At 43.6% G+C, this 15,235-nt stretch overlaps 1 protein-coding gene across 2 annotated transcripts in view; it reads left to right on the top strand.

The window, feature by feature from the left end:
* The window catches only part of SPON2 (spondin 2), a 48,307-nt gene that overhangs the window by 19,449 nt on the left and 13,623 nt on the right, over positions 1–15,235 (top strand). For both annotated transcript variants that reach the window (XM_030191073.1, XM_030191072.1), the window contains exons 5-6: positions 5,062–5,253; positions 6,603–6,765. In XM_030191073.1, the coding sequence (XP_030046933.1) occupies positions 5,062–5,253; positions 6,603–6,765 (355 nt within the window). The remainder of the gene's footprint in view (positions 1–5,061; positions 5,254–6,602; positions 6,766–15,235) is intronic.

The following is a 15,235-nucleotide window of genomic DNA, read 5'->3' as shown; positions in this document are numbered from 1 at the left end:
GCCCAAAACATGTGGTAGAAAATATTTTCTATATTCTACCTTGTGGCACTTATCCGGAGGTAATCGGCAGTTTACGCACGTTGAACACTTACTGCCTGGTTAGCACATGAGACCTTACCACTAAGTCAATGGGTGGTGGTAAGGTCTCAGGCCAAAAATGAATGCATGCTGGTTTTAATTTTGCCACACGTCCGTTTTCCGGCACAAAAAAATGCCTTTTTTCCAGGTGCGTTGAGGAAATGGACCAGCATGTCTCCAAAACACGCACCTATACCAGCGCAGGCCACTTTTAGGCATGCCATACTTTTATCAGAAGCATGGCTGGGAGGGGCTCCAGGGGAGCGACCACTCTGCCAATCGGACCTCCGATGGCGCTCGCACCTATTTTTCAGGTGGTCCGTCATGTCTATGCAGTGCATGTGTAACTATGTAGTCTGCTCTCCACTCCCCCTGGTATCACAACCTGGCTACACTTCTGACTTATGCAACCTGCATTTAGATATGTTCATGGATAGACTTTGGGCAGAGCATGGAATGATCTCATGATTTGCATGCACACTCTATAAAATACCCATGTACATGCACACTATACATGCTAATATTTATGCCTATTTGTAGCTTCAATTTAGGTTCAATTTCTGCTGATTTACCCCTAGTATTTTATAAGAACACATAGCTGTCTCTGGGTTCCTTTTACTAACCTGCAGTAAAAAGTGGCTGTAGCATTCCTTCATGCTAAGGTCATTTTTACCGCAGTCGGAAAATGGCCATTTTTCCTATTCTTTGAGGAGTCCTTTTACTAAGGTGAGCTGAAAAATGGCCTGCGGTAGTGCAGGCGCGTGTTTTGGCCATGCAGAGGATCATTTTTCAGCACACCTGTAAAAAAATTGCCTTTTTGGGGTGGCCAAAAATGGACGTGTGGCAAAATGAAAATTGGCACGTGTCTATTTTGGGTCTGAAACCTTACCGCCAGCCATTGACTTAGCGGTAAGGTTTCACACATTAACTGGGTAGTAATGGTCAATGTGCATCCAAAAGTCGATTACCGCCCACGCGCCAGAAAATACAAATATTTTCTGATGCACATATCGGACGCACGTCAAAAATGAAATTACCGCCTGGGCCACAAGGTATCCGGGCAGTAACTCAGAGTTGGTGCACGTTGGGTGCACGTAGGCGCTTATGCAGCTTAGTAAAAGGACCCCTGAATTAATGGCCAAGTGCTAATTTTGCCGAAAATATTTCTGCCTAGGCATATTCTGTAAACTGTGCCTAGATTTTATTTATTTTTATTTATTTATTAGGATTTATATACCGCCTTTTTGAAGGAATTCACTCAAGGCGGTGTACAGTAAAAATAGATCAAACATGAGCAATTGGCAAATACAGCAGTAAAAATATTCAAATAACAATACAAAGTATGGCATGGAGGGGCATAATCAAAAGGGGCGCCCAAGTTTTCCTGAGAACGTCCTCGCAGGACGTCCTGACGAAGGGGCGGGGAAACCCGTATTATCGAAACAAGATGAGAATCCATCTTTCGTTTCAATAATATGGTCAGGGACGCCCAAATCGCAAAATTTAGGTCGACCTTAGAGATGGTCATCCCTGATTTTCTCTGATAATGGAAACCAAGGACGCCCATCTCAGAAACTAGCAAATCCAAGCCATTTGGTCGTGGGAGGAGCCAGCATTCGTAGTGCACTGGTTGCCCTCACATGCCAGGACACAAACCGGGCACCCTAGTGGACTTCATAAATTGCTCCCAGGTGCATAGCTCCCTTACCTTGGGTGCTGAGTCCCCCCAACCCCCCCCCCCCCACTAAAACCCACTACCCACAACTGTACAACACTACTACTACTACTACTTAGCATTTCTATAGCGCTGCCAGGGTTACGCAGCGCTGTACAAGTTTAAACACGGGGAGGGACAGTCCCTGCTCAAGAGAGCTTACAATCTAACGGTACCATAGCCCTAAGGGGTGAAGAGGGGCACCTACATAGTAACATGGTAGATGATGGCAGAGAAAGACCTGTATGGTCTACTTTATGTGTATACCTGACCTTGATTTGTATCTGCCATTTTCAGGGCACAGCCTGTAGAAGTCTGCCCAGCACTAGCCCCGCCTCCCACCACCAGCTCTGCCACCCAATCTCCGCTAAGCTTCTTCCTTCTGAAAAGGATTCCTTTATGTTTATCCCGCACATTTTTGAATTCTGTTATCATTTTCATCTTCACCACCTCCCGCGGGAGGGCATTCCAAGTATCCACAACTCTCTCCGTGAAAAAATACTTCCTGACATTTTTCTTGAGTCTGCCCCCTTTCAATCTCATTTCACGTCCTCTAGTTCTACCTCCTTCCCATCTCCGGAAAAGGTTTGTTTGCGGATTAATACCTTTCAAATATTTGAATGACTGTATCATATCACCCCTGTTTCTCCTTTCCTCCAGGGTATATGTGTTCAGGTCAGCAAGTCTCTCCTCATACATCTTGAAATACAAATCCCATACCATTTTTGTAGCTTTTCTTTGCACCGCTTCAATTCTTTTTACATCCTTAGCAAGATACGGCCTCCAAAACTGAACACAATACTCCAGGTGGGGCCTCACCAACAACTTATACAGGGGCATCAACACCTCCTTTCTTCTGCTGGTCACACCCCTCTCTATACAGCCTAGCAACCTTCTAGCCACGGCCACTGCATTGTCACACAGTTTCGTCGCCTGCAGATCCTCAGATACTATCACCCCAAGATCCCTTTCCCCGTCTGTACATATCAGACTCTCACCGCCTAACACATACATCTCCCATGGATTTCTGCTCCCTAAGTGCATCACTTTGCATTTCTTCGCATTGAATTTTAATTGCCAAACCTTAGACCATTCTTCTAGCTTCTGCAGATCCTTTTTCATGTTTTCCACTCCCTCCTGGGTGTCCACTCTGTTACAAATCTTAGTATCATCTGCAAAAAGCTTACCTTCTAACCCTTTGGCAAATATATTGAACAGAATCTGCCCCAGCACCGATCCCTGAGGCACTCCACTACTCGCCTTTCCCTCTTCCGAGCGAATTCCATTAACCACCACCCTCTGGTGTCTGTCCGTCAACCAGTTCCTAATCCAGTTCACCACGTCTGGTCCTATCTTCAGCCTGTCAAGTTTATTCAAGAGCCTCCTATGGGGAACCGTGTCAAAAGCTTTGCTGAAATCTAAGTAGATTATGTCTATAGCACGTCCATGATTCAATTCTCCAGTCACCCAGTCAAAGAATTCAATGACATTCGGTTGGCATGATTTACCTTTGGTAAAACCATGTTGTCTCGGATCTTGCAACTTATTGGCTTCCAGAAAATTCACTATCCTTTCCCTCAGCATCGCTTCCATTACTTTTCCAATAACCGAAGTGAGGCTTACCGGCCTGTAGTTTCCAGCTTCTTCCCTATCACCACTTTTGTGAAGAGGGACCACATCCGCTGTTCTCCAATCCCACGGAACCTCTCCCCTCTCCAAGGATTTATTAAACAAATCTTTAAGAGGACCCGCCAGAACCTCTCTGAGCTCCCTCAATATCCTGGGGTGGATCCTGTCTGGTCCCATGGCTTTGTCCACCTGTACATTTTCAAGTTGTTCATACACACTCTCTTCCGTGAACGGTGCTATATCCACTCCATTCTCATATGTACTTTTGCCAGTCAATCGTGGCCCTTCTCCAGGATTTGCTTTTTCCTCATCATTATCTACATAGCGATTCGCAGCATCTTTCAGTCTCATAATTCCCTTTTTAGTCTTCCTTCTTTCACTAATATACCTGAAGAAATTTTTGTCACCCCTCATTACATTTCTAGCCATTTGTTCTTCTGCTTTCGCCAGACGTATCTTTTGGCTTCTTTCAGTTACATCCAGTATTTCTCTCCTTGTTCCTCTTCTTGAGTTTTTCTGTATTTCAGAAACGCCAACTCTTTAGCTGTCATATCAAACCAAACTGCTGCCTACGTGGGCACCCACTCAGACATTTGACACACTATTCCCATTTGTGAACACCAGATCCAGCGTCGCTCCCTCCCTCGTGGGTTCTGTCACCATTTTTCTGAGCAGAGCACTTTGAAAAGAATCCACAATCTCTCTACGTCTTTCACATGTGGGTACAGTGGGTTTGTGGTGGGTTTTGAAGGGCTCACATTTACCACCACAAGTGTAACAGGTAGAGGGGGGGTGGGCCTGGGTCCGTCTGCCTGACGTGCACTGCACCCACTAAAACTGCTCCAGGGACCTGCATACTGCTGTGATGGGTATGACATTTGAGGCTGGCATAAAGGCTGAAAAAAAATGTTTAAAACATTTTTTTTTGGGGGGGGGGTGGTGGGAGGGGGTTGGTGACCACTGGGGGAGTAAGGGGAGATGATCCCCGATTCCCTCCGGTGGTCATCTGGTCAGTTGGGGCACCTTTTCAAGGCTTGGTCGTGAACAATATTATCTCAGCTAGGGTAGGAGTGGATAATGCCTGCACCTAACTCTAGGCACGTCCATTTATGCCAAGTAACACTTGGTGTAAATACCAGCCCCTAAGTTAGGTGCAGGGGAGGTGTATTCTATAACCATGCACATAGATTTTCAGAATACCCATGGTCCGCCCATTCCACACCCATGGCCATGCCCCCTTTTTGGCAGCATGCATTAGAATTTATGTGCACCACTTTACAGAATACGCCTAGCAAGTTGTGTGCGTAACTTATAATTAATGCCAATTAATATCAATAGTTGCTTGCAAAGTGGCAATTATCAGTGCTGATTGGCTTGTTAAGTATTTAAACTGCATGCACAAATCCAGAATATGACTGGATTTGTGCACACAACTTTGGTCACGCTATATAGAATCCGGAACATATATAGAATTCCCCCATTAGTGGGAGCGCACTTTGTATTTGCTATTTCTAGTACAGTGACTATCTTTCTGCTAAAAGCTTTTGGGTACCTTAAGCTCAGTAATAAAAACAATAGTATAATATGTAGTGCTGGGTATGTATGTCACCTAATGAACTGTGTTTACTGTTATTTTCTAGATTTCCTTTATGGTGCAAATTGTACCCAGTCCTGATTGGTTTGTGGGTATCAGCAGTTTAAATTTATGTGAAGGAGATCACTGGAAAGAACAAGTGACATTAGATCTCTATCCATATGATGCTGGAACAGATAGTGGATTCACATTCTCATCACCAAATTTTGCGACTATTCCACAGGGCACAATTACAGAGGTACCTTAAATTGTTCAGTAAAACAAAAATTGCCAAAAATAATTCTTGTTTTGGGGAATTGTTAGGACTACTGCTTGGATTTTGGCATCAATATTCACCGCAACTACTGTAACTAAATTTTTATTAAATTGCACAGCAATTGATTTTGAAGTAGTAGTGCTCTGTGTTTGTATTGACATAGATAACCTTCTTTTATAAATCAGTATTTACGTCAGCTTAACTTACCCCCTTGTTTACAAAGCCACGCAGCAATGCCAACACAGCCCATTCAAAGTGAATGGTCTGTGTCGGCATTAGCACATGGCAGCTGAACAGGAGGATTATGAAGATTAATATGTTTGGGCTTTATTCTTTTTGGTACTTTCTCCCTAAAACATCACTTATATTTTGTCACCTTTTATGCACATTATCTTATGAACAATTTGACCTAGAGTGACCACATTTTCAGAACTCAATCAGCTTAAAAGCTAGAAATCATAATAGAGTTTCACCTAGAAATCTTAGCTGTCTAGCCAAAAATTGGGAGAAATTAATTTTTCCTGTTACTTTTTCTCTCTTAAACCACTAACCTACTGCACCTAAATTAATAATTGGTATATAGAGCCATATAAAACTCACAAGCTAAAATAACAGTGGGGGTCTTTTATAAAGTGTCAGTAAGCCCAACGTGGGCTTACTGAGCACTAAATTGGGACTACCGCCGGTCTAATGCGGCCGCCAGCGGTACTTCCACCCCAAGTACGTGCCATTTCTGGGGGAAAAAGAAAACCCCCAGAAATGTCTTGCGTGGCAGTAACCCAGCGATAATTGGGCATTGCCGTACACTGCCCAGTTACCATGAGAGCCCTTATTACCACCTCAGTGGGTGGCAGTAAGGGCTTCCTGCCACATGGCCATGTGGTAAGAGTTCTCTTATCAAGGAAGGTGCTCCACAGAGTGGATGAACACAAAATCCCACGGGGTACAGATACAGATAAACTTCCCACTTTGTTTTTCTGTAAGAGTTCTCTTACGGAATGGAACACTAAGTACGATATATAGAATCGGGGGGGGAGGGGATAACTTTCAGAATACTGTACTTGCTTGCTTGCTGTACTGTACTTGCACTTGCTGCATTTAGGTTGGTGTATCTGTGAGCAACCTAACTGTTAGGCATGTCAATGCTGGCTTATGCTTGTTTTCTATAATGGAATCTGGGTACCAAGGTATGTGACATTGGGGCACCTAAATTAAGGCACCCACTTATAGAATTGCCACCACAGAGTCATAGAAATAAACTAATGAAATATTTACTAATTATTTTTCATTTTGAGCACATTGCAATAAGCAACTCTACTTTGTATTTGCAGATAACAGCATCCTCTCCAAGTCATCCTGCAAATTCATTTTTCTATCCCAGGTTAAAACAATTGCCTCCTATTGCCACAGTGACCATTGTTAAACTTAAAGGCAAACGTGTGTATGTTCCTATTTCTGAATCTAATTTGACCTCGACTGGAAACTCAGTCTCAGGTAAATATTACCAAGTTCATTTTTGTGAGAAGCTTTCTGATAACATTGCTACAAATAGAGAAACCAACTAGCATTCTTCTTATCAAAGTTTTGCAAGTCTGAGCTGATTTCTTTAACTGCATGGTTCTTTTGTTATTTTAGGGATCAATATTCAAGGAAGTTGTCTATTTACTGGCAGTCGGTAAATGTAGAATGACCTTGTCTATAGATTTTCAATTACTATACAGATAATGGAAAATCAATCTGCCACTATATGTATAACAGAGGGGTAGAGGGAGAATGGAACAAGAGTGACACCAAGAAGATAACCATCTAGTGATGATATTCAGCCACTATGGACTAGATTCTATAAATGACGCCTAAAAAATCGGCACCGAAAAAAATAGCGCTTAGCACTATTCTACAAACCATGCTTAAATCTAGGCATAACCATTTACACCAATGAAAACCTGGTGTAAATCCCCATGTGTAAATTAAGTACATAAGCATCGCCATGCTGGGACAGACCAAGGGTCCATCGAGCCCAGCACCCTGTCTCTGACAGCGGCCAAAAGAACAAACAATTTGTCCCGCCCATCCCAGAAATAGTGGATTTTTCCCACGTCCATTCAATAACATTCTATGGCCTTTTCCTCCAGGAAGCCGTCCAAACCTTTTTAAAATTCTGCTAAGTCAACCGCCTTAACCACTTTTTCCGGCAACAAATTCCAGAGTCTAACTACACATTGAGTGAAGAAAGCTTTCCTCCGATTCGTTCTAAATTTACTACACTGCTGCTTCACCGCATGCCCCATGGTCCTAGTATTTCTGGAAAGCGTAAACAGACACTCCACATCAACCCTTTCCATTCCACTCATTATCTTATAGACCTCTATCATATCTCCCCTCAGCCGCCTTTTCTCCAAGCTGAAGAGCCCCAGCCTCTTCAGCCTTTCCTCATAGGGAAGTCATCCCATTCCCTGTATTATCTTTGTTGCCCTTCTCTTCACCTTTTCTAATTCCACTATATCTTTTTTGAGGTGCGGCAACCAGAATTGCACACAATACTTGAGGTGTGGTCGCACCATGGAATGATACAATGACAGAATAATATCCTCATTTTTTGTTTTCCATCCCTTTCCTAATAATACCCAACATTCTATTTGCTTTCCTAGCTGCAGCAGCACATTGAGCAGAAGGTTGCAACATATCATCAACGATGACACCTAGATCCCTTTCTTGGTCTGTGACTCCTAACGCTGAACCCTGCATGACGTAGCTATAGTTTGGGTTCCTCTTTACCACATGCATCACTTTGCACTTGTTCACATTAAATGTCATCTGCCATTTAGACGCCCTGTCTCACAGTCTCGTAAGGTCCTCTTGTAATTTTTCACAATCTTCCTGTGATTTGACGAGTTTGAATAACTTTGTGTCATCAGCAAATTTGATTACCTCACTAGTTACCCCCATCTCTAGGTCATTTATGAATATGTTAAAAAGCAGAGGTCCCTGCACAGATCCCTGAGGGACCCCACTAAATACCCTTCTCCATTGCGAATATTGACCTTTTAACTCTACTCTCTGTTTCCTTTCAACCAGTTTTTAATCCACAGTAAGACACTACCTCCGATCCCATGTCCCCCTAATTTCCTCTGTAGTCTTTCATGAGGGACTTTATCAAACGCCTTCTGAAAATCTAGATACACAATATCAACCGGCTCACCTTTGTCCACATGTTTGTTTACCCCTTCAAAGAAAAGCAGCAGATTGGTGAGGCAAGACTTCCCTTCACTAAATCCATGTTGACTTTGTCCCATTAGTCCATTCTTTTGAATGTGCTCTGTAATTTTGTTCTTGATAATAGTCTCTACCATTTTGCTCGGCACTGACGTCAGACTCACCTGTCTATAATTTCCTGGATTTCCTCTGGAACCCTTTTTAAATATCGACGTTACACTGGCCACCCTCCAATCTTCCAGTACCACGCTCGATTTTAAGGATAAATTACAAATCACTAACAGTAGCTCTGCCAGCTCATTTTTTAGTTCTATCAGTACCCTGGGATGAATACCATCCGGTCCTGGAGATTTGCTACTCTTCAGTTTGCAGAACTGCTCCATTACATCTTCCAGGTTTACAGATATTTCATTAAGTTTCTCTGACCGTCAGCTTCGAATACCCTGTCCGGCACCAATATCCCTCCCAAATCTTCCTCGGTGAAGACCGAGGCAAAGAACTCAGTTTTTCTGCTATTTCTTTGTTTTCCTTGATTGCCCCTTTTACACCCCGGTCATCCAGCGGGCCAACCGATTCTTTTGCTGGCTTCCTGCTTTTAATGTATCTAAAAAAAATTTACTATCAGTTTTCGCCTCTATCTTTCTTTCAAAATCCCTCTTTGCCTTTCTTATCAGCGCTTTGCATCTGACGTGACATTCCTTATGCCGCTTCTTATTTTCTTCATTCGGTTCCTTCTTCCATTTTCTGAAGGATTCCTTTTTAGCTCCAATATCCTCCTTTACCTCATTTTTTAACCATGCCGGCTGTCGTTTAGTTTTCCGTCCTCCTTTTCTGATACGTGGAATATGTTTGGCCTGGGCCTCCAGGATGGTGTTTTTGAACAGCATCCATGCCTGTTGTAGGTTTCCAACCCTCTCAGTCACTCCTCTAAGTTTTTTTTTTTACCGTTCTTCGCTAATTCTATATCCAACGTACATAAATTTTAGGAACACCTGTGACCCTCCCATGCCCCTCCAGTGGCCATGCCCCCTTTTTGGATCCACACATTAGAATTTACACGTACCTCTTTATAAAGTACACCATAAAATATGTGTGCGTAAATTTGAATTATTGCAATTTGTGCCAATAATTGCTTCTTATTGCCCAATCGGCACTGATTGGCACATTAATCAATTAATTTACACATGCAAATTGGACACGTCCAAATTTGTGAGCATAACTGAAAGCACCATATATTGCATCTAGGGGTATATAGATAAGTTATTTGTTTAGTTTTGCTGGCTTAAACTAAACCAGTGAAGGGGCTAACCACATTTTGAATCCAATTCCAAAATCTACAGGCACCCCTGTATACATAAATGTATAGAATTCTAGCACTTACATGTGTAAGTGTACACTTAGCCATGAAAGTGCCAGCAGGGAACCTAAGTGTTATTCTGTAAGGGCAAACATAACTTACATAGTGAATTAATACAAAGAGGGGAGTACACATGGGCGGAGAATGGGCAGGACATGGGTGGGGGTCCCAATTACACACATAGCTTATAGAATACAGTAAGTTAGTTATGCACATCCCTGCCACAATTAGGTGCCTACTGCCCATAGTTATGCCATGTCTCTGGCTGGTGTAACTCTGAGTGCATAAATGTTAGATGTGTCGATATTAGGTTATGCTAGTCTTCTATGCTGAAACCTGAACACCTAGGTTTCATTATAAAATAAGCTCCTACTGTACAGACCTACTGATTATCCCCCAGATTCTATAAAAAGGACTATGCAAATTGACGCTTACCCCCATATTCTATATAGGTCGTCCAAATTTGGGTGTGCAAACTTGGGTATGGATATCAGTTCTGCACACAAACTAATCAGTTAATAAGCCATTAACAAGAAGTAGTTGGTGTTAATTGGCACTCATTGGAGTTTGCGCAGATCTGCCCTGCTCCTATTTTATATATGCATGCCTAAATTTTATTGCATGCAATTCAAAAGGGGTGTAGTTATGGAAGGAGAATGAGCAGGTCAGCGAAATTCCTGGAATTTAGGCGCAATGTTATAGAATGGTGTCATTTATGCACCCAACTGCCATTAGTTGCGCGCCAGCATTTACACCAGGTTTCAGCAGAAATTAGTGCTCATGCCCAAAGTTAGGTGAGATCCATTCTAAACTAGCATTCTGAAAAGGGCGGTCTTTCCAGTGCCTAACTTTGGGTGCCATTTACTGAATTCTCCCTTAGTGCCCAAAGTTGTTTGTTTATTCATTTGTTTATTGGGATTTATTAACCACCTTTATGAACAGATTCACCCAGTGCAGTTATGTGAACTGTTATAGAGTACGGGCGTATGCATATGCAAATTAACATCATAATTGGCTCTTAATTGGACCTAACAGCCAGCTATTGACTATAATTGGAGTTAACTGGTGCTAATTGGCAGAGGTAGCCCAAGATAGTCTGCTGCCATGGCTTCTCCACCACTGTCCCCCGACTCTTCCCTCCCCAACCCCCTTCCCTGAAATTACCTTTTCTATTCTTTTCTTGTTTTTCAAAAGAAGGCTCCAGCAGCAGCTCCCATAGGCTGCCCTGCCGTCGGTCTGGCTCCTTTTCTCTACTGTGGGTGGCCCACCTCTTTGACATAATTTCCTGTTTCCTCGGAGGCGGGCACCTGCAGTAGAGAGAAGGGACTGTGACCGGCGGCAGGGTAGTCTATGGGTGTCACTGCTGCTGCCTTCTTTTGAAAAAAAAAGAAAAGAAAAAGGTAGTTTCAGAGAAGGGAGTTGGGAAGGGAAGGGTGGGGCTGATGCCACCTCACAAGAGTGCCGTCTGAGGCCCCCAACTCAGGTGGCCTAATGGTAGGGCTGCCACTATTAATTGGCACCAATTTGCAGTTTTTGCCCTTAGTTGCTATTCTATAACCTAGGCACATAAATTCAAGGGCACACATCTTCAAAGGGGGTGATGTGGGAGGGGTATGCCCAGAACATGTGCATGCAGGTTATAGAATACCTGCATTTATGCACCCATATTTACAGCAGCCGTTGAGCTGGCATTAGTGGGGATGCCTAAATGAGCACACATATTTTCAGTTATAGGATAGCTACTTAGTGTGCACTTTCCTGATGCCCAAATGTAGGAGCCCTATACAGAATCTAGCAACACTGAATATCCTATATAATAATTCTCACCTCCAACAGGATGTGCCTGGGACCGTGCCTGCCGGAAGTGGTCTGCTAGGCAGGCACGCACTGACCTCAGTGACATCAGTGACAGACAATTTGGCAAAGCAAAACAATCTGAGTGCTGGCCATTAGGACACAGGGTTGATAGGAGAGTTTTAAAAGACTGAAGGAACCTAAAGTGTTAAATGGGGGGAGGGGGGGAGTTCTGAACAACTGAAAGACATGAACATTTGGGAAAGGAAAACAATCTGAATGCTGGCCATTAGGACACAGGGTAGATAGGAGAGTTTTAAAAGACTGAAGGAAACGAAAGTGTTAAACTGGAGAAGGCGGGGGGAGGGGGGGGCGGTTGTGAATGACTGAAAGACATGCAAATTTGGAACAGGAAAACAATCTGAATGCTGGCCATTAGGACACAGGGTACATAGGACGGATTGTAAGCTCTTTGAGCAGGCACTGTCTTTCTTCTATGTTTGTGCAGCGCTGCATATGCCTTGTAGCGCTATAGAAATGCTAAATAGTAGTAGTAGTAGTAGTTTTAAAAGACTGAAGGAACCAAAAGTGTTCAGGGGGGGGGGGCAAGTTCTGAATGAATGAAAGAAATGAAAATTTACGAGAGGAACACAATCTGAATGCTGGGGATTTGTACACAGGGTAGATAGGACACTTTTTTAAAAAAATGAAGGACGTGAAAGTATTACATCTTGGGGGAGGGGTGAGGAGGAAAGTGGTGGGGTATCCGGATACTGGGCGTTAGGGCCACGGGGGTACATAGACTTTTGAAAGCCTTAAGGAACCCAAAGTGTGGGAAGGAGGAGGAAAAGGAGGGAGGGAACGGGGTGAGGGGCATTAGGAACAGGGGAGGGGGCCCTGTCACACACTCTCATTCTCACAAACACACTGTCACACAGACAGTCTCACTCTGTCACACACCCGCACATTCACTCTGGCTCTCTCTCTCAAACATACGCACTCCCAGGAAAACCTTGCTAGCGCCCGTTTCATTCGTTCCAGAAACGGGCCTTTTTTACTAGTATGTAATAATTTAAATGCCAGCTCTGGCATTTAAATTGTTACAGTTGCCATGGGCACTGAAAATTTGTCCTTACTTTCTTCTACAAGACAATGCTTGTGCACAGGCTTTGATGGTGTTTAGTATTTAAGATGGGTTAAAATAACTATGACTTTGGAATGTGATTGTGAGAATCAACCCAGTGGTTAAGATTTGGCATGACGTGAGCATGTAGATTTGTTGACATATTTACAAGGTGACCTGCTGTCTATAATCCTTCATAGTCCATTATTGGAGCTCTCATGACCAGGGGATATTAATAGTCACGTTATATAACATGACAGCACATGAGTGTTGGAAACCAAACATAAAGATGCCAAAAGTCTGTCCTGAAAACACACTTTGTTGATAGCTACAATACAATAAAATTATGAACAGAACCGTCAGGATAGCTTATACTACTTTAGCCACTCATTACGGGGGTTGTTATTAAGATACACTTAATGGGTATTAATTGTCAAAATTGGTTGTTATTTTACCGTAATGCATGTCAGTTTCAGTTACTGTGGGATGTATAATAATGATGCAAACACCTAATTAATATGCAAATATAATAATGCGGCTTGCACTGAACACTGCAAGCTGCATTATTCCTGAAAAAATAATGCCAAGTCAAAATTTAATATGTAGCCCTATGTTCCTAGACATCATCAAACTCCTTATATGGTGTTTGGCCCTGCCCAGTGCATCCCACAAAGGGGGATCCGTGCAGCTCAGTTGCATGCGATCCCCTTTGTGCATTACTGGCTGTTAGCAATTCACTAAATTGTAATGAGGCAGCCATACTTTAGGGCCTCAGTCTATTTTAGGTATTTGCATAAAGTGGTCTAAATTGCATGAACCAAGTTGGGACAGATCTTAGGGAGCCATGAGGGGCATAATCGAATGGGGCCAGCCATCTCTAAAGCCGGCCCCGGAAAGTGGCATACCTGACCGTATTATCGAAACAAGATGGCCGGCCATCTTTCGTTTTGATAATACGGTCGGGGCCGGCCAAATCTCAACATTTGGGCCGGTGTTAGAGATCGCTGCCATTGGTTTCCCGCCGATAATGGAAACCAATGGCGGCCATCTCAAACCCAGCCAAATCCAAGCCATTTGGTCGTGGGAGGAGCCAGCATTTATAGTGCACTGGTCCCCCTCATATGCCAGGACACCAAGCGGGCACCCTAGGGGGCACTGCAGTGGACTTTACAAATTGATCCCAGGTGCATAGCTCCCTTACCTTGGGTACTGAGCCCCCCAAAACCCACTACCCACAACTGTACACCACTACTATAGCCCTTAAAGGGTAAAGGGGGGCACCTACATGTGGGTACAGTGGGTTTGTGGTGGGTTTTAGAGGGCTCACATTTATCACCACAAGTGTAACAGGTAGGTGGGTATGGGCCTGGGTCCACCTGCCTGAAGTGCACTGCACCCACTAAAAACTGCTCCAGGGACCTGCATTCTGCTGTCATGGAGCTGGGTATGACATTTGAGGCTGGCATAGAGGCTGGCAAAAAATGTTTAAAAAAAAAATTTGGGGTGGGAGTAAGGGGAGGTCATCCCGTATTCTCTCCGGTGGTCATCTGGTCAGTTGGGGCTCTTTTTTGAGACTTGGTCCCAAAAATAATTGGACCAAGTGAAGCCGGCCAAGTGCTCGTCAGCCTTGGCCTTCTTTTTTCCATTATCGGTCGAAGCCGGCCATCTCATAACCACGCCCCCGTCCCACCTTCCGTACCCTGCCGAAATGCCCCCTTCAACTTTGGCCGGCCCTGCGATGGAATGCAGTTGAAGCCGGCCAAAATCGGCTCTCGATTATACCGATTTGGCCGGGTTCAGGAGATGGCCGGCCATCTCCCGATTTGTGTCAGAATATGGCCGGCCTTCTCCTTCGAAAATAAGCAGGCGTAACTCCAAAATATTTAGTTGCTGTATCTGCCCAAGTTAACAGAAATGCACCCCGCCAATCAGTGTGCACCTTCACCTGCAATGGCAACACTTCTGATTTATGTAAGTTCAACTTAAAGCCCGAGTAATGATGAAACTCATCTATTACACTGAGAAGGCAAGGCAGCGAATGTTGTGGTTGAGATAAGTCACAGAATCCAACGTGTTTAACCAATTTACAAACAGCTTCAAATCACATTTTGATCCAGTCTATAAAATAAGAATGTCATCCAGAAATCTTTTCTATAAAAGAATATATTGAAAATAGGGATATTGATACACATTAGGTGTTTCAAATTTTGCCACATAACAGGGTAGCTACTGATGGGTCGGTGCCTATTTCTGCTGGGTTTCTTTTCTTTTTCCCCTGAAAATGGTGTATGCTGGGGGCAGGACTACTGCCAGCGGTCGCATTGGGCCGGAAGTAGTCCCAGAAGAGCGAGCATTGGGCTTACCACCACTCTGTAAAAGGACCCCTTAGTTTTTATAATATCTTTCAATTCAACCACAGGATCTACCTCCATATCATATACCCCCTATGAGTTAGTTTGATGCCTGGCTTCTTTTTC

This window comes from Microcaecilia unicolor, chromosome 2 (assembly GCF_901765095.1).
Source record: "Microcaecilia unicolor chromosome 2, aMicUni1.1, whole genome shotgun sequence".
NCBI lineage: Eukaryota > Metazoa > Chordata > Amphibia > Gymnophiona > Siphonopidae > Microcaecilia > Microcaecilia unicolor.
The sequence above is the reverse complement of the archived record's forward strand: the minus strand, read 5'-3'. Positions and strand labels throughout refer to the sequence as shown.